At 41.8% G+C, this 22,570-nt stretch overlaps 1 protein-coding gene across 3 annotated transcripts; it reads left to right on the top strand.

Annotated features, from left to right (window-relative positions):
- Nucleotides 1–18,600: 18,600 nt before the first annotated feature.
- LOC121797615 (transportin MOS14-like) lies at nt 18,601–21,208 on the top strand. 3 transcript variants are annotated; one of them, XR_006049932.1, is made up of 5 exons: nt 18,601–18,731; nt 19,598–19,657; nt 19,773–20,267; nt 20,680–20,917; nt 21,070–21,208. XR_006049932.1 is itself a non-coding variant. In XM_042196256.1 (3 exons), exons 1-3 carry the CDS (start codon nt 18,612–18,614, stop codon nt 19,827–19,829), a joined length of 237 nt encoding a protein of 78 aa, XP_042052190.1. In that variant the 5' UTR covers nt 18,601–18,611; the 3' UTR covers nt 19,830–20,673. The 3 variants fall into 3 exon arrangements, 1 of the variants encoding a protein (XP_042052190.1); XR_006049933.1 differs by having other exon boundaries at nt 21,034–21,158; XM_042196256.1 differs by lacking the exons at nt 20,680–20,917; nt 21,070–21,208 and having other exon boundaries at nt 19,773–20,673.
- The last annotated feature ends 1,362 nt before the right edge of the window (nt 21,209–22,570 follow it).

Here is a 22,570-nt window from a genome sequence, read left to right as displayed (position 1 = left end):
AGATTCACATCCGAACTGGTCAGGAAAAAACCAGCATAATCCGCACCCACCAAATCCATATCAAAATACCACCTATGTGCCACAATATTAGATGGGAAACCAGAATTACCAATCCCACTCACCCCAACCACCCCAACCAGTTCAGTCAGTAACCTTCACACCAAAATCAGCCAAACTACCCTTACAATCAAAACCATCCCATCTACCAGTCGCATCCCAACGGCCAGTATAACTCCCATCACCAGCAAAATCCCTACCTACACCACCTGAATCCCAATCACAGTCAACCCCACAACTCTAACCAATTCGGCCAGTACCCCTCTCATAAAAATCAGCCAAGCTATACCAACCACCCATACCCTAACACCCAGTATAATCCCCACCATCAGCAAAATCCTAACTATTTCCTACACCAAAACAAGTCAGGAAGATCTATGGAAGAGATGATGAGAGAGATGCTTGCTTACCACCAAACCATGAGGAGCGAATTTCAGTCAAATAATGAAGTGGTGCAAGGCATGCAAAACGCCCAGAAAGAGCATAAGGAAAATATGGACATGCTGAATAAGCAACTGTCCTACCTGGCCAGTTCGATGAACGAGATTCGTGGGAATGCGAAAAGGCTCCCAGTTACGGTGCACATACCTGACAAGGCTAATGTGAGCAAGGTGACATTGTGGTCAAGAACATCCTAAAAGTAGCCTGAACGGAAGGAGTCATTTGGGGAATCAAGCAAGACGAAGGATAAGGGGGACATACTGACCAAGAGGAGTGGTCCTGATGAAACTGAACCAGTTGCTGAACCTCAAATCAATCAAGGTCCGGAAGAGAATTCAAGGGAAACCACTAAAGAACCTGATGAAGAGGATATTGAAGAGACTATTTGTCAGAAGTCAAGATTCGCTAGAGCCACTGGGGCTCACCAACTGGCCGAGAAGAAGGCAGAGAGAAAACAAGGGCTGAAGCGCGCATCGAGGTGAATCTTCAGGCGTAGGATTGAGAAAAAGAAGAGGCCCAGCAAGGTTCATGATCTTGTAGAGATCTCAAGCAAGGAGGACAAGACTCCTTGCAACAAAAAGAAGAGCAAGGACACTGATACTGGCCAGGAAGATAGTGGACCTCCTACAAAACCTGGGGAGGACCCAAAACATGCTACAACCAAGTCAAAGACCCCTGCTGTTGCTGGACATCCGTCATCGACCCTTACTATCCAGAAAGGAGGTTCTCCTACAAAACCTGGGGAGAACCCGACTGCAACTTTCACCCAGCCAGTACAGGAGGCCAACATCGACAATCCACTTGCCATCCCTGCTACCCAGAAAGAGACACCAGTACCAGAAACTGACTTACACGAAAATCAAGACAAAGAAGGAAAATGCAACCAAGAAAGAAAGAGGAAAGACAATGGGGCAGCAAAGCAAAAGAAGGAGACCAAGAAGCCCAGGGTGGTCCTATCGGCCATTATCATCAAGAAGCTGGGACAAGTGCCCAAACTGATTGGGAGCAAGGTCCCCAGCAACCATCATCTGCGGCCCATGGAAAAGAGGAAAATCAAGGGGACTTTCAAGAATCATAAGAAAAAGAGTGACACCCCTGATGTGTACCAACAAAGGAACCCGAGAAAGAAACTGCACAAGGCTCCTAACCAAAGAGGATCCAGAGGAGAAGATGACCGACCCTACCAACTGACCAGTTAGCTCTCTTTTTATTTTCATTAAACTTTTTTTCTAGTTGTGTTGTTTCTATTTTTTGTACATGTTTTAGCATGCGTATACCCTCATTCATAACACTTAGCCTATTCCATAGTCTAAGTGTGAGAAGACGAGGGTTTACAACGTTATATGTGTTTAGGATGTTTAGAAGTTGTCTTTGTTTTGTGTTTTTTTTATGTGAGTCCTATACCTTCTCCCACTTAGCCTATTGCATAGTCTAAGTGTGAGAAGTTTTTGTTGACATAGTATGTTTTGCATATTAGTTCTTGTTCCACATTGTCTATGTGTTCTCTATGTTCGTTATTCTTCTCCCACTTAGCCTATTGCATAGTCTAAGTGTGAGAATTTCATATATAATATGTTTTCCATGTGTTATGTGTTTTCTGGTCTTTTGTGCTTCTATGTGTTGGATACTAGTCATCCTGTTTTCCACTTCACTAAACTTGCATGAAGGCAAGCAAGGATAAAGTGGGAGGAGGAGATAATGGCCAGTATAATTGTATATATGTGCTGTCATGTGTCGAGTCAATCCCTAGTAAGTCAGTTTAGGTTAAGTTTTGGTTTTTTTAGGACATGTGTTAAAACACGGGCTTAAAACTCAACTGATCCAATCTTAAGGCGAGATGATCGATGGAAATAAAACACACCAAAAGTAGAAACCACCTTTCTTAGTATCTCCTAGTCAGTATTGATGATGCAAGTATGAGAGAAAAACCCATCCTTAGAGTCAGATACAAATGGTGAGTTACAAGCCTAAGTGGAACCACTTTCCACCAATTTAGAAAAGAAAAGAGTGGCTGTCACAGGATGTCTAGGGTAAAGTGACCGCGTGTAGCAAGTCCTGAAGGTAGTAGGAAACCCCCCTAAAAAAAAACCATCCCTTATAACCCCTTTTTCTAGCCAAATCTATACCCAGATATAACCCAATAACCACAGGGACTGTGTGAGTGCGAGGCATAAGGCAAGAAGGAGACTGGCCAGGAGGACATACAAGAAAAACCAACTGGAGAAAGAAATTGAGAGGAAAGGAGAAAATCGACCTGGAAAAATCTCAGGTCCAAAAAAATAAGAAGGAATAAGGGTAGCGAAGCCACATAAAGAAATGTTGAAGAAAATGGTCGAAAACACTTGACCACAAAAAGAAAGAAGAAGGAATAAGGGTGGCGAAGCCACAAAGAAGTTACTGACCAGTTGGAGTCCAATATCAGAAAACGTCCAGCCGAAGAGAAGCAACAGCCAAGAGCCCAAATGCACACAGTTCCCCCATATCGAAATAAAGTAGTAGTTTTTTAACCTTAGAGCCTTAGGAACATCTACCCCATACACTACAAACCAATAGTCCCATTACAAGCCTTAAAACCCTTCAGGAGCCGCACGTGAGATCTGAGTCCGAAGCATCTGTGGTTCAGCATTTTGAGAGAAAACAGTCCTAACATCCCTAGTGAGGAATGAGCGACAGTGAATCTGGTGTTTGGCCGAGAATCTGAGTGATCTTGACGAGCAGATATACTGACTGGGAAGGAAAAGGGGGACGGCAGAATTTCAAAGTTGTTTACAGCCGGATTAATTCAACCCAAGGGGGAGGATTGATTGAAAATATAGCCTGTGTAATGTGTTTATGAGTTCTTTTTTCTTTTTTCCGTTTTCTTATTTTTTTGTTTTCTGTGAGTCATCTATGTTTTGAAGAGTCTTTTAAGATTTGGAGTCTTAGGTCGGTGAGGGGAGGTAACCAGGCTTGCGAACTCAACTCATTATTTTTATTTAGCTTGTTTCTTCATACTTGAGGACAAGTATGAGTTAAGTGTGAGCAGTTTGATGAGTCTCGTTCTCGGCCTTGGTTACTGGTCAGTATAAGGTGCTTTATCGGATAATATCTGCAAAATAGTTGTTAAAGTGTGCAGGTTGAAGTACTAAATCAGGAGGAAAGGTTCAGAAGGAATTCGAGTGAAAAAGCTGCGAAAAGTGTTCAAACTGGTTAGTATGAGCAGAAAATACGCAAACTGGCCAGGATGGATGCTGTAGAACTGGACACGAGAAGGAAGGACTTGCTTGGAATAATTGACTCAACTTTATTTTACCCAAATAATACCCGCAAGTGTACGGGGTTATCGTAGCAAATAGCAAGCAAGAGTATATCGTATCCCACAGAGACAATTAAATGTAAACCTAAGTACCACGAACAAACTTCAACTACTATCCAGACAATCAGGAATTTTGGTTCTGAAACTAACAACTACTGAAAACATGTAAATGCAGAGATTAAATTAGAACAAATAAACAAGAGAGCGATAAAGCAAATTGTGTAGATGATGGAGAAATATGCAGAATTCAAGGATCTGATGCACAACTCATAGCCTAACCCAATTAACACCGTTTTACCATTTAAAGTCTCCAGAATTGTTGAATCAATCACAATTGTAGATTAAACCCCCTCCCGAGGTGAGAAATCTGTAGATTAGGTGTAATAAGCGAAGTCCCCTTCTAAATCTTAGACCTAACTCCCAAAAGTTTGATTAGACTAAAGATCCCACTCAAAATCTTAACTCTCCCGAGTTTTATTGAATTAAGGTGTGAATTATTCCTCTATCAAGATTAAATATTTCATCTCCCGATTACTCTAAGAAATCCTAACACTCCCAATTGGTGATCAAGCAATTGATAGGAAAAAAAACACAAGAATAATTCAAACAATTACAAGAGCAAGATAAAAATGAAATCAATTGGATTAAAACTATGAATCAATGCATCTTCACCAAAAATTCCACATAAAGGGTTTAGTTACTCATATTCATGCTTGAAATCAGACAAAAACTAAGAAATACAAGAAAAACCATGATACGAATTACAATTGGCGGAGGAATCGAAGCTTGAATCTTCAATCTTCTTCCAAGAGTTCTTCAGAGAGAGAGAAAGTGTATTTTCGCTGCTGGGGAAGAATACCCTTTCGTTGCCCTAGCTTTCTCTTTTTATTTCCCTTCAGAAAAATCACGTCTGGGCTAAAAATCGTCAGTCAGACGGACCCGGCCGGGTGGATATATTGCACATAAAATCCACCCGGTCGGGCAGAAGTCTCTGGTGGAATTATTGCACATAAAATTCACCCAGCCGGGTAGCTCCCGGCAGTCCGCGCGACTTTCGTAGATCTGCCTTATCTCTCTCATCCGAACTCCGATTAGGGCGTGTGAGGTACCCACGCGAAGCTCTTTCGATGATGAAGACAATGGTACTCTCAAAATAGGATTTGGACCCCATATTGATAGGCAGATTAACGTTTGAAGCAGACCCCAGTCACAGCTTGGCTCATTTTGACCCCTTTTTACCTATTTTAACTTCAAACACTGGATAAACTCATCAAAGCACCTTTATAGTGAAATATGGACGTAAACTCAAGTAATATGCATTTAAACACCAATTATCATCACGTTTAACGCCCAATAAAACAGTTAAAATATGAGTTTATCAACTCCCCCAAACTTAATCAGTTGTTTGTCCTCAAACAAGAAGCAGACAACAATCAAATATAAACTCATACACATTAGTTGGATCTCATCATTGCCTCAGTTAATAAACAATAGCATGCATCAATAACTTCACACACATGTAAACCAACTGATCATTGCTTCAAGTTACTAACACGTATGCAACCTTGTCAATTTGCCCTCACAAGATAGATATGTAGTGTGATTCTCCCACTCTCAAAGTGTATAGGTAAAATACAAGCTCTCAAATCAATCAATCATGCATAGTTTACCATAGGCTTGCTCGAAATCTAACCTCTCTTCTACTATTTTGTGACTATAAATCAAGGATCTGAAAGGTCTTATTTGTAGGTTGTAATGTAGGGTTTTTGGTTAGGTAAGGAAAATTTGGCCAAAGTGACTTATAATCCCTTTCGAAACTATAATAACTTCATTCTTAAAACAACTCAACTCCTCAGTAGTCTTTATAGACTCTTCTCATCTACCAATTCTCCCCCAAACTTGGTTTCTTACGCATTTCTAGACTTCGTCTAGCTTATACCCCCTCTAGGCTTCGCCTAGCTTATACCACCAAATTATTCTTTTTTTTAACACTCTTTTTTTTCACAACTAAAAGCATACATCCACTTTCCCAAAGATATTCAAGTCAATACTTCACCTTTAAACTCTTCTTATCATCCAAAAGTGTTCTTTTCCCCCAAACTTATTTTCAAGCATATATACAACCCCAAGTTATCAAATAATAGGCTATTAGGCTCAAATATGGCTAATAAAGGATTATGATTTTTATTTTAGAGTAAAAGTAAAGACAAGGCTAGAACGGATGGCCTAACGTCACTTCCTAAATCTATACTCACTATGTAGACTCAAGGAAGATCGCGAGCAAGTTCTAGAAACATATAACACAATGACGATAATCACACATTTAGAAATATATAGGCTCAAGTCTCACAGGGTTATGGCAAAGGACAATACAACGAGCAATTCACTTTAGGCAAATCACAATAAGGACATACAAGCATGCTTGGTCATATCAACAAGTTTTCACAAACATTTTAACATATAGCATCATTAGCAACTCATCCAACAAACATGCTTGAATTCAATTCAAATTGCTCCGACCCCATTCAATTTCATCCAAGGGAGTTTATTAATCCTAAACTAAAATCCTAAGCAAAAATTTTAAAACTACCCAAAAATAACATGAAAACAATAAACATGCTCATAGGTTCACCATCCACCATATCACCCCCCCAAACTTATTCAAAGCTACGCAAAGAAATAAGTTTGAAACGTTGGTGGAGAGGTGATGCCTACTAAGCAAACACACTAAAAGAAATACATAAAACAAAACAAGATACCTTCCATGGGTTGCCTCCCATGCAGCGCACCTTTTTATCGTCGTGTGCCCGACGTCTTCAAATATCAACCGAGATCCCCTTTCATCCCAGAGTTGCCTCTAGGTGATCGCTTGGCTCCTCCTCCATGAGGAAATAGATCGTTCCACGTCTTGGTGAGCCACCACTTTTCAGGCTCTCTCGGGATAGGCTCCTTTAGTGTTGGAGCAGTTATCTTTCTTCCCTTGACATCAGTTGGTATTTTACCCCCCATCCTAGGGGGTTCAGTAGTGATCACCGCGTGCACCGGTGAAGGGCGACTATGGTCTGCTTCGATCCATGTTATTGGCTCTGAGTCAGTGGAAGCCATCATATCCATGTGAAGCTCATAAAAGTCCTTCTGCTTCACTTTTCTGACTGCACTCGATCCTCCTTCTTCAGTAGTCTCTTGGTGCTTCAGACGCACCACCTTGCACTCATAAGTTCTTCCATCCATGCTTCTCGGTTTGTGGGAAAATGTTTGACTTTCTTCTCCCATGAAGATTGTCAACTCTCCCTTTTTCACGTTTATATTTGCCTCAGCAGTGGCAAGGAAGGGACGTCCTAGCAGTAGGGGGACTCAAAGTACCAAGACCATAAAGTCGATGGGAAAAATAAATTCCCCGACCTTAATCAGTAGGTCTTCCACGATGCCCTCTGGATACACGACAGATCTGTCTGCCATCTGTAGTGTGGCTGAGGTGGGCTTCAAAGTACCAATGTTCATTTGCTTGAACACCGATAGTGGCATTAGATTAATGCTAGCGCCTAGATCGCAGAGAGCATTCTCCACCTTATAGCCCCCAATGAGGCAGTCGACAGTGAAACTTCCAGGATCCTTCAGCTTGGCAGGCAGTTTCCTTTGCAGCAGAGCACTGCAATTTTCAGTTAGATTAATAGTGTCAACCTGCCCCCAACTGGTCTTCTGGGCTATCACCTCCTTCAGAAACTTAGCGTACTTAGGCATCTGCTGCAGTGCCTCGATCAAAGGAATGTTCACATGCACCTTTCTGAAGATGTCCAAAAATCGAGTGAACTGCTCATCTTTCTTCTTCTTTTGATTCAGTACCTGCGGGAATGGCACCTTTACTCCAGAAGTGGTGCCAGTATTCTCCTTTTCAGCCTCCTTTTCCTTCTCTGCCACGGCAGCCTTGGGCTCAAGAACGGTATCAGATGTGGTCGCATGCAGTGAGGGAGCTTCATAAACAGTGCCACTCCTTAGATGCACAACTTTGCATTCTTTGGGATTTATGATGGTGTTCGAAGGGAATTTTCCCGATTGAGTAATAGTACTCACAGTCTGGGAAATCTGGCTGATCTGTGTGTCGATGTTCTTCAGATGAGTGGCCATACTTTGCACATCTGTCTCAACCTTCTCCATCCTTTGATTGTTCTGCTCCATGAGCTTGTTGGACTGTAGCATGAAAGACTTGAGTATGTCTTCCGTGGTCATCTTATTCAGATCATTAACCACTCCGTCAGTAACTGTGAACCCCGGGGGTAGTTGCAGAGCATTATTTGGGTTTCCATAAGAGAGATTGGGATGCCATTTGTTCCCGAACTGATTATATCCTCCACCCTGAGTACCGGTTGTTGTCCCCTTGATTCACATAGTTCACGTCCCCCATTTTTCCTTGGGGTTCTTGAGACGACTGTCCCATTGCAATGCAGTCAAATTTCATAGTCAACGCATCCAACTTGTCAGATAGGGCACTCATAGGATCATGATCTGTAGTAGACGCTACCCTATGCACCTTACTCCTTTCGTTGCACCATCCTTCGTCATTAGATGCAAGCTCCTCTATTACTTCCATGGCTTCATTCACTCCTTTCTTGAGAAAATTACCGCCTGAGCTCAAGTTCAATTCCCTTTGTGCTTCAGGCACACATCCCTTGAAAAATGTAATAACTTGGACAGTCGGGGTTAACCCATGGTTGGGACACCGTTTCATCAAAGATTTAAACCTCCCCCATGCATCTCTGATATTCTCTGTAGGAGTCATCTGAAAGGCAATGATCTCGTGTTGTCTCTTTATAGCTTCACTAGGGGGGTAGAATTTCTCCAAAAATTTTTCCACCATAGCATCCCATGTTCTAATTGATCCTGGCTCCAAACTCTCCAACCAATCCTTTGCTGAATCCTCTAAAGAGAAAGGAAACAGCCTTAGTCGAACCTGCTCATCTGTCACTCCATTCATCTTTGTTGTGTTGCAAATCTGAATGAACTTGGTGATATGCTTGTTAGGGTCATATGTGGATTTGCCCCTAAAAGCAATGTTCTCCGCCATCTAAATCAGTCCTCTTTTCAGCTCAAAAGTATTGGCCGCGATGTTGCTATGGACGGTTGGATTTGCCGGGCCTTGGTATACATATTGATTCTGCACAGGCACAGGTGGTGTACGGTTGACCTGTTGACGCAACTCCTCCAGCTGTCGTAGAAGCTCAGCATAATTAGGAGGAGGAGGTGGTGGACCGTTGTTACCCTCTTCGTTCTCCATCAGACTAGGAGAAACAGGATCAAACTGAATATGATCCTGAACTGTTGATCGGATGGGTGAAAGATCCCTCTGATCTGAAGATGCTCCTGCGCGGGTAGGCGAAGAGGTGTGAATTTTCTGCGTGAGCCTCCTATATGCGTTCCTCTTCCGGTTCGATGTTTCGATCTCAGAGTCGAAAGGTTCCAGAGGCAAGCCTTTAGAACGTGTGTGTATACACCTGAACAAGAAACACAAATGTGAGAACTAAAAAAATAGAAATTAAACGAAAAATAAAGCAGTAAAATCTGAAGTAGTAATCTTGATTATTATCACGATATCAAGCTATATAACACAAAATTGTCCCCGGCAACGGCGCCAAAAACTTGACTCAACTTTATTTTACCCAAATAATACCCGCAAGTGTACGGGGTTATCGTAGCAAATAGCAAGCAAGAGTATATCGTATCCCACAGAGACAATTAAGTGTAAACCTAAGTACCACGAACAAACTTCAACTACTATCCAGACAATCAGGAATTTTGGTTTTGAAACTAACAACTACTGAAAACATGTAAATGCAGAGATTAAATTAGAACAAATAAACAAGAGAGCGATAAAGCAAGTTGTATAGATGATGGAGAAATATGCAGAATTCAAGGATCCGATGCACAACTCATAGCCTAACCCAATTAACACCGGTTTACCATTTAAAGTCTCCAGAATTTTTGAATCAATCACAATTGTAGATTAAACCCCCTCCCGAGGTGAGAAATCTGTAGATTAGGTGTAATAAGCGAAGTCCCCTTCTAAATCTTAGACCTAACTCCCAAAAGTTTGATTAGACTAAAGATCACACTCATAATCTCAACTCTCCTGAGTTTTATTGAATTAAGGTGTGAATTATTCCTCTATCAAGATTAAATATTTCATCTCCCGATTACTCTAAGAAATCCTAACACTCCTAGATGGTGATCAAGCAATTGATAGGAAAAAAAGCACAAGAATAATTCAAACAATTACAAGAGCAAGATAAAAACGAAATCAATTGGATTAAAACTATGAATCAATGCATCTTCACCAAGAATTCCACACAAAGGGTTTAGTTACTCATATTCATGGCGGAAATCAGACAAAAACTAAGAAAAATAAGAAAAACCATGATACGAATTACAATTGGCGGAGGAATCGAAGCTTGAATCTTCAATCTTCTTCCAAGAGTTCTTCAGAGAGAGAGAAAGTGTATTTTCGCGGCTGGAGAAGAATACCCTTTCGTTGCCCTAGCTTTTCTCTTTTTATTTCCCTTCAGAAAAATCATGTCTGGGCTAAAAATCGTCGGTCAGACGGACCCGGCCGGGTGGATTATTGCACATAAAATCCACCCGGTCGGGCAGAAGTCTCTGGACTCTTTATGAACAAAATTGGCCACCCGGCCGGGTGGAATTATTGCACATAAAATTCACCCGGTTGGGTAGCTCCCGCCAGTCCGCGCGGCTTTCGTAGATCGGCCTTATCTCTCAAATCCAAACTCCGATTGGGGCGTGTGAGGTACCCACGTGAAGCTCTTTCGATGATGAAGACAATGGTACTCCCAAAATAGGATTTGGACCCCATATTGATAGGCAGATTAACGTTTGAAGCAGACCCTAGTCACGGCTTGGCTCATTTTGACCCTTTTTTACCTATTTTAACTTCAAACACTGGATAAACTCATCAAAGCACATTTATAGTGAAATATGGACGTAAACTCAAGTAATATGCATTTAAACACCAATTATCATCACGTTTAACGCCCAATAAAACAGTTAAAATACGAGTTTATCAATAATCACCTATCTAAAGAAGGGCAAAATTGTCATTCCACATGAAGAGAAAGCCCTAGAAATTAGGGCAAGCCACCCTATAAATAGGAGCTGAATATAAAGAAAAGGGAGAAATTTTTACACCACTTCACATAGGACTTATCATCACTACTACATCACTTTTGAGGAGAATAGCTCCATTAGCTCTTAGTTCCATCTAAATCCAGCAGTCTGACTTGAAGATTCCGGCCACCTGCCGGCCAAGAGCATCATGCCTGATTCATTCCAGCCGCCGTAGTTTCAGAAATTCCTCCAGTTTCAGTTTCCGATGAGCCAAACAATCTTTTACTTGCTTTGTTTTTAAGATTTCTTAGTTTAAGTACTTGTTTTTGCTTGCCTTTGACTTGGATTCCAGTAGCTACTTAGTTGGAACATCTTTTGGGTGATAATCTTGAATGCAATGAAGTTTATTGTGGTTTTATTTTGTGTTTCAGCTTGCTTACTATTTCTTTCTGCCTAGTAGCTATATCTGGTAGTTTTACGTTGATTTATGTTGTTTAAGTGCTTGAATCTTCTTTGCTTAGTTAGATCTAGGTTTTGTTGGAGTGTTTACAAGTTTTAATCAGGTTAAGTTCCTCAAAAATACATGGGAATCGTTTCTGCTTGCTTCTGTCACCTTGTCCCGCTGACCAGTTTGCGTAGATCTCAGTTTTCTTAGCTTTCGTTCTCGATTTCAAGTTAAATATTGCATTTACGAATTTTCAAGCTTGATCATTCATCAATGGAGTTTGTTAGATCTTGTTAGTTTAGCTTGGTGAAGAAGAAAATATCACAATCAAAGAATGAGACCACTTGTGTTGCTTTTGTTGCTTTATGCTTTTGTACTTGCACTTTTTCTGCTTTTCTGCACACCCAGCAGACAGTCTGCCAGCATGTCCTTTGATTCCCTTTACCTTTTGTCTAGCCATTTTTAGTAAGTTTCGTCTAATAGCTTCTCACATGCACACTCGCACACCCTAGTTTACACACGCATTTTAATTTCTTTTAGCATGCAGCATTTAGAGCCCACCCTGACCTACTGGTCAGGAGGGGTATAGGTTCCATTTCATTTTCCGACTAGGTAAAACTCAACCCCAAAAAAAAAAGCGTGGTAGCTAACCAACCGCTCCCAGAATGTCATCGCAAGTGTATCTCGCCTACATCAATCCCTGTGGGATTCGACCCTTACTCCACTATACTAGCCAGTAGAAGTGGGTTGAGGTATTTTTTTGTTGATATGGAAGATAGACACAGACCCAACGACACAGCTAGGTCTAGGTACCCTCCTGGCTAGTTGACACGCACACACAGAGTCATAGTCTCATCTTTTCCCTCTATCACATATTCATGTTTGAGTTGATATTTTTAATATTCCCCTCTTATGCGTTAAATAGGGTACTCATCGCCTTTGGACTTGTTCACACTTTGCCAATTGCATACAACGGACTGTAAAGCGATAACATCACCAATTATAATTTAAATGTAAAATCAATATTTAAACAAAATGAGAAATAGACAATATAGTAAACACTTGCAATGTTGAGGTCGATTAACGTGTTTAATTAGTAGATACAGTGGTCTCGATATGATAAAAATAAGATTGTCTGAGTAAAATAAGATGTATTGGATTCATAGCATCCATAATGGGACGCCCGATGGCACGCTCGATGCGTGCCATCGTCCGCGGGCGCTATCGTCCACCCCGTTGTGGGTGTCCGCCATCGTCCGCGCCCTACGCCCACGCCCAATGCATCATCCGCGGTTGAAGCGCGGACGATGGCCTATCGTTCGCGCCATTGTGGGCTCGGCTGACGATGGGCGCGGGCAGATAGGCCATCGTCCGTGCCATCGGGCGCCCCATTGCGGGATCGGCGGATGATGGTCGTAGACGATGCCACGCATTTTTTTATTTTTTTTCTATTTAAACCTCGTTTCTCATTCACTTGTTCATACGAACATCTCGCCTCTCTCGTTTTGCTCCTCTCTCACATGTCTACATATCTCACATACCAGAATAAACCACGACGATGACACCACTAGTTCTAGCTCCTCAGAGTCGGGTAGTTCGCACTCAGAGACCTCGGCAGCCTTACTTGCAGCCGTTGATGAGGCCATGGCGGAATGCTTACTCGAACTGCAGTGCGAGGAGGTGGCGGCGGCGGCGAAGCAGATCCGCAGGCCTATTCGACGTCGGACGTCTGTACGACGCGACCACGCGGCAGCTCACCAACGTCTGGTTGAAGACTATTTTGCCGATCAACCACGGTGGGGACCGACTGTTTTCCGCCGGCGGTTTAGAATGCCATGTTACCTATTTCTCAGCATTGTCCGAACGTTGTCGTCACGTGATGAATACTTCACGTATCGTGAAGACGGCATCGGCAGACCCGACCTTACACCGTTGCAAAAGTGCACGGCTGCACTCCGTCAATTGGCATACGGCACCACGGCGGACATTTTGGACGAGTACCTCCACGTCGGGGAGACAACAGGCCGGGAGTGCTTGAAGAGATTTTGTAGGGGAGTTGTGGAGGCCTACGGCGACACATATTTGCCCAAGCTGACTGCCCCTGATTGCCTGGGCCTGATGAAGATGCACAAGACGGCGCACGACTTTCCTGGGATGCTAGGGAGCATCGACTGTATGCACTGGGAGTGGAAGAATTGTCCGACGGCGTGGAGAGGCCAATTCACTAGTGGATACAAGGGCAGCCACCCGACTTTGATCCTCGAAGCCGTCGCTGACCATCGGCTCTGGATCTGGCATGCGTACTTCGGCGTAGTCGGGTTGAACAACGACATCAACGTCCTCAACTCTTCTACCCTCTCCGCCGAGCAATGCAACGGCAACGGCCCGGCCATCGAGTTCACTGCCAACAGACGCCGATACCACATGGGGTACTACATGGCCGATGGCATATACCCACGGTCTGTTTTTCTGAAGACGATCAGTTGCCCAATGGGTGAGAAGAGGGTTTTATTTGCGCAAAAGCAGGAGTCGGCGCGGAAGGATGTCGAGCGGGCATTTGGTGTGCTCCGATCACGGTGGGCCGTTGTGAGAGAGCCGGCTCGTCTTTGGTTCAAGGAAATCATCGCCGACGTCATGTATGCGTGCATTATCATCCACAACATGATAGTCGAGCATGAAGGTGGGAGCATCACCGAGTGGAATGATGATGACGGTGCATCTAGCTCGTCCAGCATGGCGACCGAGACCCCGCTAGAGGATTGCCGTCGGGCTTCGACGAGGTTCTAGCTAGACAGGCCTCAATGCGCAACCAACAAGACCATGCGCAACTCATGAACGACATGATTGAAGAAGTGTGGGACCGTAACCGCCGTCGTTGAGTTTGCGTATTTTTTTTAATTCGTATTGTAATGTATTAATTTTTATATATGAAATGAAGTTTTTTCCTGATTTTTTGTTATTTAAATATTCAAATAAAATAAAATGCATAGGGCGCGTCATAGGGCGCTCCATTGCAGGTAGGGGGTAGGAGGATAAAACTGTTGACGTGACGAGCCATAGGGTGCGCCTTAGGGCGCCCCATTGTGGATGCCCTCATAAGTTTGTGGCGTAGATAAAAACTTTTTTTATATGCATTAAAATAAAGAAATAATGGTAGCAGATACATATGCAAGGTATGAGGCTGATTTAGAGCACGTTTATTTAGTAGATTATGACTGATATAGATAGGATATATTGGATTCATATGTTTGTGGTGTAGATAAAAAAACTCATTTTAAATGCATTTAAAGAAATAAATATTACTTTTTCTGTCTATGGTGAAGTAATATAAGTTCACTCAATTCAGATTTAAAGAAATGTAATAGAAAGTAGGTAGAAAATATTCAGATTTAAAGAAATTTAATAGAAAGTAGGTAGAAAAAGTTAGTGCAATGTGATCCCATTTTTATACTATGTCCGTCTAATTCTAAGTAATACATTTTTCTTTTGTATGTCTCGGTCTAAATAACATATTTCTTAAAATAGAAACATCACTATTCCTACTTTATTCTTTCTCCACGTAACTTATAAAACAACACTAATAAAATCACGTGTTGAATTAGAAATATTTCACTTAGAATGAGACAGAGATAATATTTTAGTTTATAACAATATGTGAGTTGGATGAATTGGAATGTAAGGCCCATTACTACAAAATAGTAAAATGTAAATAAGACACTTAATTGTAGACAACGAAAAAAGGAAATTTGAAACACTTATCATGGACTGAGGGATTAGTACTCATGCAAAGTAAGGCTTATTACGTTTAATTAGTAGATTAAGGGGTTGTTAGGTTTGCAAGATTCTTTCTCGAGATTAAATATATTGTGTGTTTGGTTCATGAGATTAAATCTCACAACTCACTTCTCGATAAATAATTATGTGTTAATTAGTAATAGCCAACTCTTCCAACTAAAATAATCTCACAACTTAACTTAGATTGTATCTTGATACTATTTTATCTGAAAAACTGAACACCACCTAAGAATGGTCCAGAAGTCATGTAGTATCTTTGTGTGCGTAAGAATTAAGATAGGAAATCTCGGATTCATTTGTTTGTGGTGCATATGAAAACTCTTTTTAAATGCATTAAAAGAAATAGACTAAAGGCCCATTTTGGTCCTTAACATATTGCAATTTTTTTATTTTGGTCCAAAACATTATCTTTCGAATTATTCGGTCCCTCACAAATAAAAACAGGCCACATTTGGTCCATTTTGGACGGTTTCGTCAAAAATTTGATGGGAACCCTAAGGTGGAAACCAAATTCGCGCAATACGTTGACGTGGTAAACGCCGATGTAGGTGGAATCGACGAGATTCCCCAAATAAACAGCTAGGGATTGGTTTGTGGAGAGCAGAGAGAAGTACCTCGTGACGTCCTTCTTCACCGTCCAGATAATGCCGGCGGCGGATGGCTCGGCAGTGCAGCTGCGGAGGCCTTCGGCGCCGCCGATCCAGACGCCGAAGATGCGGTCGAATTGCATGCCCTTGCACGTCACCGTCCACTCGAGGACGATTTTGGCGGAGCTTGGGGAGGGGCAGTGCGGCGGCGGTGTGTAGGCGGCGAGGACCGGCGGCTGGCTGTAGGAGAAGGAGAAATCGTGCTGGAGAAGGAGGTAGGAGCATGGTGCGGTGGCAGGGAGCTGGATTGGTTTGGTGAGGGAGGAGGAGGACCGAAGGTGATGGTACGGCGGAGCTTGGCGGCGGAGATGCGGGAGGGGGGAATTTCCGTCAAATTTTTTACGGAACCGTCCAAAATGGACCAAATGTGACCCGTTTTATTTTTGTGAGGGACCGAATAATTCAAAAGATAATGTTTTGGACCAAAATAAAAAAATCGCAATATGTTAAGGATCAAAATGGGCCTTTAGTCAAAGAAATAATAAGGGCATGTTTTATTAAGTAGATTAAGATGGTGTTCGGTTTCTTGGACAACCTAGTAACGATATACAATACGAGATATGTATGGATAAGTAATAAATTAGTAGTGGATTTTATCTTATAATTTGGTTTATTGAGTTAAATCTTCGAATAAATTAGGACAAACTAAGAAAACAATATAAATTAAATAAAAATAAAATTTATTAATTTTATAAAATTGTGATACAATAATAACTAAAATCTCATCCAAAACTTAAAATCAACAGCAATTATGCTTATAAATGCATTCTAGTTATAAATATTATTTTTACTATTCTACCAATTTAATAAAAAAGTTAAAGTTGTTTTAATAAGTTAATTTTATAGTAAAACTTTTGCTTATTTAGTTGAATACCACCCCTACCCCACCAATCCACGCCATACCAAAGTTTTCTTTCTCGAGAATCGTAATCAGCTTGTTGAGGAAGTTGGAAGATGGTGGCCTCTCTTTGGGAAAAGATTAATAAAGAAGACTGCCCAAATCTACCGTATTCCATAAACTAACACAATTTTCTCCGAATTGTTCAATAAACTGTAGAATGGCTTGTGAGAAAAGAGAGAGGGGGTTGGATACAGTAGAAATGTGTCATTTACCTCCTCAAGAGCATCAATAAAGCGTCGGGCCGGGCCGCAAATAGCGAGTCCCAGCCCGTCCCAAGCGTTGGATGGAGGTGAGTCACGGCCCAGGCCGGTCTCGGGGCCGCATTTGCGGCTCGGTGACGGCCCCGCGGCCCGGCCGGGCCGGCGTTAACGCGTCACGGGCCGCATCCCGCGAGTCCCGGCCCAGCGTTGCATGATCTTCGGGTCGGGCCGCAAGTCTCCAAAAATTATTATTTTTTTTTTCGATTTTGTGTCTATAAATACGAGACTATCGCCCATCATTCTTACGTGCATTATCCATTTCAAATCTCTATTATACCTTTGTTACGGCGTCAATGGAGTGGTTCAACAACGATGAACGTCAGATGGACGAGTTCGTTAACTCGAACAATTGGTACATGCCGGCGTCGCCACCATCGCAGCCGACGCCTAGTCCGGGAGTCGGTAGCAACGTCGACGTAACATCGCCGGTCAACACCGAAGAGTTCGAGATCAGTGAGATGAAGCTCGCTCAAGGGCGGGGCAGGGGCAAGGTCGGCGAGGAGGATGGGCTGAAGAAGTACAGTCCGCAAGAGACAATGTGGCTTGCGAGGAACTACATCAACGTCACCGAGGATCCTATCATCGGCAACCAGCAGTCCGGCAAGGATTTCTGGGAGCGGATTTCTGAGAGGTATAAAGCTGGGCGTCCTAAAGGGTCGATCGAGTGTAGCTACGTGAAGCTGCGTAAGCATTGGGGTCGGGTCCAGGCGGATATGAGCAAGTGGAATGGAAAGTGGGCCAACGTTGTCCGGATGTGGCCGAGCGGGCCCAGCGAGGCGGACCTCGTCGAAAAGGCGAAGGAGGCGTTCTTCGCTGACGGGAAGAAGGCCTTCAAATACTTCGACATTTGGAAGCTCGTCGAGAAGAGCCCGAAGTACACCAGCGGTGCCGAGCCGACGACAACTGGGGCGGCGAAGAGAACCAAAGTTTCCGCCTCCGGAAACTACTCTTCGAGCGAAGGAGGTCCGTCGATCGACCTCAACGTGACGGACGACGATGTCTTCGGCTCCTCTCCTAGCATTCAGAGCTGCCCGATGGGAACAAAGACGGCAAAGAGGAAAGCAAAGGGGAAGGCAACTGCGAGCAACTCCGCCATGGTGCCACCACCGATCAATCCGTCTCTGGATAAGATGTCCGACTCTTTGTCGGAGATGAGTATTACATGGCAGATGAGCCCGCTGACGGAGTTGACATCGAGGGATACCTCGACGATGTCGGAGTTCGATCTCGAGTTACACCGTGAGATGATCGCCTACCTTCGCGCTCAAATGAAGAAGTAGTAGTTGTGGCCCGGTTTCTAGTATTTTTAATTTGCTTCGTCTAGGAAATGTAATGTTAATTTCTAATGAACAATGCATTTTCCCGGTTTCAATTGTTCAACGAATTGCATTTACGAGTTAAATATGTTGAATTTGTGAATAGTGTAATTTATTAGTTGCGGCCCGGGTTGTGGCCTGCAGGATTAGAGCAGTTGGGGCTTGGACCGCAACTGTAGAGGAACCATGACGTGGAGAGGACTTGGGGCCTGAAACCAGGCGGGATTATTGATGCCCTAAAATGCCTTTACGAGGGGGAAGGTTTGTTTTCCACAATTATATATATGCATGTACTCAAATGCAAATTCTAAACACTAAAAAAAAGTCTATATTACTGGAGGATGGCAGAATGGCGGCGGATAATCCGCTACAGCATTCAGCCGCTTCAGCTCCGTTGTCATCGCTCACTGTGCTCGATCCACGCTGGTGCCTCGGGTGTCCTTACGGTTGAAATTGGAGGGGTAAATTTCTTGTTCATTCAAGCTTCAATATCGTTGTTGTGCAACTCAATTTTGAAGTAACATTTTGTTTAAGTTTTATAAAATTCTTAGTTGGAGATTCAATACAATAATGAATTCTAAAATGTCGCCATTTTTTTTTAAAATTTAACTTAGCGAATTTAGTCCGTTCTTTGTGAATTATTGCTTTTGATTTAAGGAGTCCATCATTCAGTTTCTATCCCCAAGAACAGCCATATAATGATTTGCTCTTTTTTGGATTATGTATGCTTTAATGCAATCATTGTAATGTACATCTCCGAACATTAGTTTTTCCATTAGGAAAAGTTTACTCTTTCCTTCATCATATCCGGTCAATTTGGAGTTCCAATGAAAATGAAAATTGATTGTCTGAATTCTCCCTCGTGGTTTTCTTTTCCATCTAATAATAGAACAATTAAAGTGGGTAAGTAGTCTTCATTTGAGGGTAGAAACTTGAAATGTTTTGCATTATGTTCCAAGATATGCCTTAGTGAACAGAGAGTTTCCAAATCAAGAGCTGGATTTTTTTGCCGATGACGAAGATTTTGTTAGTTTGATTTTATATCATTTGGTGTATTGTTTTCTGCTAAGCTATAAAACTATGTACTAATCTGAACATTGCAATGACCTCTTTTTTAAGACTTTGTTACCTTCATTTGCGACACCCCTTCTTGTAGCTTCTCAAACGGTCAAACCTTCATTTGCGACACCCCTTTTTTAAAATATATATCAAGTTTGATAGAAAATGTTCTATGCGATATGATCCTAATATGGGTAAGGAGGCATATAATCTGATGTAACAAAGGAGGTGTTTGCATGCTTTTCCAATTTTGTTTACCTGTGAATAGGTGGCGGATAATTTGCTTCATGATACTTCAGTATTCTGTTCTCAAACTCTTAGAAGCAAGGTAATTAGTTCCTTCATTTGCTTGTTAGAATCAAGATTATATTTAGAATTTACTCCTTGTTAATTAGTTCAATGGTATGGCAAGATGATTTATAAGTGTTCTTTTGTGGAAGCAGGTGCAGCGTGATTTTGAAGAACTACCATGTGAAGCTTTTCGTCGGCTACAGATTTAAATGTAAGGATGTAATATTAGCTAGTGCATTTCTGATCATCTTCATTCTTCCACAGAGTAATCCGTGTTAAATTTTCTCTCTTTCCCTGAACTTGTGTGGTTATAGCTAAGAGTTTTAATGGGTACTATCATTCAGTTTTTTATGCATTCTTTCAAACCTTGATTTTGTTATATAAATATTATGTCTGAGGTGCTACATCTATTATTGGAACAACCTTTATCAAAACCATGATATTTTTCCAGTGTGTTAATTTGCATCTACTTTATGCAAAATTTACTGAAATCATTGCACAAGGGACCTCCTAAAGAATGGTATTTGGGGGAATCTTCTTGAAGAAACAACCTCAGGTATGAAATTAAAATTAGTGGTGACTTACTACATCTGGATGGATCGGTATACCAGGCGCCTCAGCTCTGCAACGTATTCTCTTCTCAAGTTGTTAGTATTCCTCTACCTTTTATGATTTTCCAAGCTTCAAATAGTCACATGTATCTATGTCGTTCTTCCAGCATCAGAATGTCTATCGCATCGTTGAATGATTTGGTAGTGGCCTTTGTTGCAAGCTCGCATGTTTTTGAGTTTATACAACCATATCATATCTTAATCATTTCTCTCTCTCTCTTTTGATTCTTTAGGATGCCATAATTTATCTTTTTTAATCTCTTAATTCTGTCTTTCTATAGTGGGATTTCAAGTTTGTAAAGATTCAATGTCCATGTTCGTTCCTCCACCATGCTATTGATTTTCATAGCAGATGTAGCTTCTTGCATAAACTTGAGATGATATGTAAAGCTTGCATGTTGTTAGGCTTTACGTATTGCTTGTCTAATGAAGAGGTATTTTCTGCCAGGGACGTGCACTGTACCATATATCGAAGGCATTCAATACTGCAGCATCGAAGTTAGAGAAAATTGGATATGGTATCTATCGATTTCAGTGCTTATGAATTACTCCTGATAAAGAATGTTCCAATGAAAAAAATTGCTGCAATAACTGCATCTTCAAAACAATCCATTCTGTTCCTCCTTGCATAGTTGCATGATGCGAAAAAGGCACCCTAAGCATAGCATGTTCTCCATTTCCACCAGGTATGATTTTAAAGCAGGAGAACTGATAATTGGTAGAGAAAAGAGAGGAAATTTCTTAACCTGTAGATCCTTCATAGTTGAAAGCTCATGAATGGGATTGGGATTGTACCTTTCAGAGTGTTGCATTCATTTGTGGTTTTTCTCTGAAACAGTTGATGCTGAAAATGAGAGTGCGAGTGAAAGGGACCTAAGGTGCGTAGGTGTCGTTCAAGCTAGGATATATCCTACTGATCAGGATAGAAATCCTAACTAACCTAGACCTTGGTTTCAAAGATTCCTCAACCCACTTCTACTGATCAGCATAGTGGTGGTAAGGGTCGAATCCCACAGAGATGGTGCGTTCTTAAACTACCGCGGTGACAATCGGAAGATTTGGTTAGCTACCACGCTGGGTTGAGTTTCTACCTAGACTGGAACTTAAAGGAGGTGTTCTACTGGTCAGACGGTAAGGAAAACATTTGGAATGTAACTGTGTACGTGGAATGGGGGGACAATTTTGCACAGAAAATATTTGGAAGGTACGGGTTTCTATTTCGGGCTAAGCAGAATATTCAGAGTGTAGTGGAAGTTTTGTTACTGGGCTGACAGGGCTTAACTAAAAGTGAAGGACAAAAGCAAAAGCATCTTGAAAAGTAAGTGGTCCCCTCCAATTGAAATAGACATCATCTTCTTCAACAAACACTTCCAAAATTCAGATAACAATTCCAGATTCAACACGGAAAAACTCAGATTAACAACTCACAAACACAGATCCAAAACTAAGAAATCAAATCCGAAATCAAACACTGAAACTGGACTTCTGCATACTGGTCAACATGAAAGAACGATTCAGAAATTAAAACTAAGCTTTTCATGCAACTACCTACTTTCCGATCAAACAGTACTTGTTTATCTATCCTAAAGAAATTTGTTACGTAAACGGAATTGAGAGAATCAGCACTTTAAACACCGAGAAACTTTAGATCTAAGCTAATTAGGCAAGGGAATAAAGAAACACCACAATAAACGAAACGGAAATCAACTTCATAGCATAAACACGTTCGGATCTTCAACAAAGTATTTCAAAAGCAGAAAATATCCAAAGGTAAACAAGATCCAACGTAAGGAAAGCGAGAAATTTAAAACTACGAAAGCAATGTAAAAGTGTTTTGCCACTCCGGACGATGAGACTCTAAACTACGATCTTGCTGGCTGGAATGGACGATGACTGGAATTCTGGGAACATCTGAACGTCAAGTGATCATGGCTACGGCGAGGCAAGAAGCAGGACACGGCTGAAAGACTGAAACTACCGAGAGAACTTTCTACCTAAAGATGGTGTGTTGAATGAGTGAATGTTGTATCGTCCCTTTCTCTCCAATTTGGCTTCCTTTTATAGGGAGGCTACCCTTGATTTTAGGGTAAATCCTCGTTGCAATTTGACTTCTTTGCCCTTAATTGTGGGTAATCCGTCCCAGCTATCCGTCTTCTCCATCTCAAGCCGTTTTAGCACGAATACTGATCAGTATGAGATCATGCTGGCGCCTTCTTCACCTGAACATTCCGAAACTTCCCTACTGGCTAGAATGCTTAACCTGCACACTTTAAACAACTGTTTTGCAAATATAATCAATTAAGCACATCATACTGACCCGTAACCAAGGCCTAGAATAC

This window comes from Salvia splendens, chromosome 1 (genome assembly GCF_004379255.2).
Source record: "Salvia splendens isolate huo1 chromosome 1, SspV2, whole genome shotgun sequence".
NCBI lineage: Eukaryota > Viridiplantae > Streptophyta > Magnoliopsida > Lamiales > Lamiaceae > Salvia > Salvia splendens.
The sequence above is the reverse complement of the archived record's forward strand: the minus strand, read 5'-3'. Positions and strand labels throughout refer to the sequence as shown.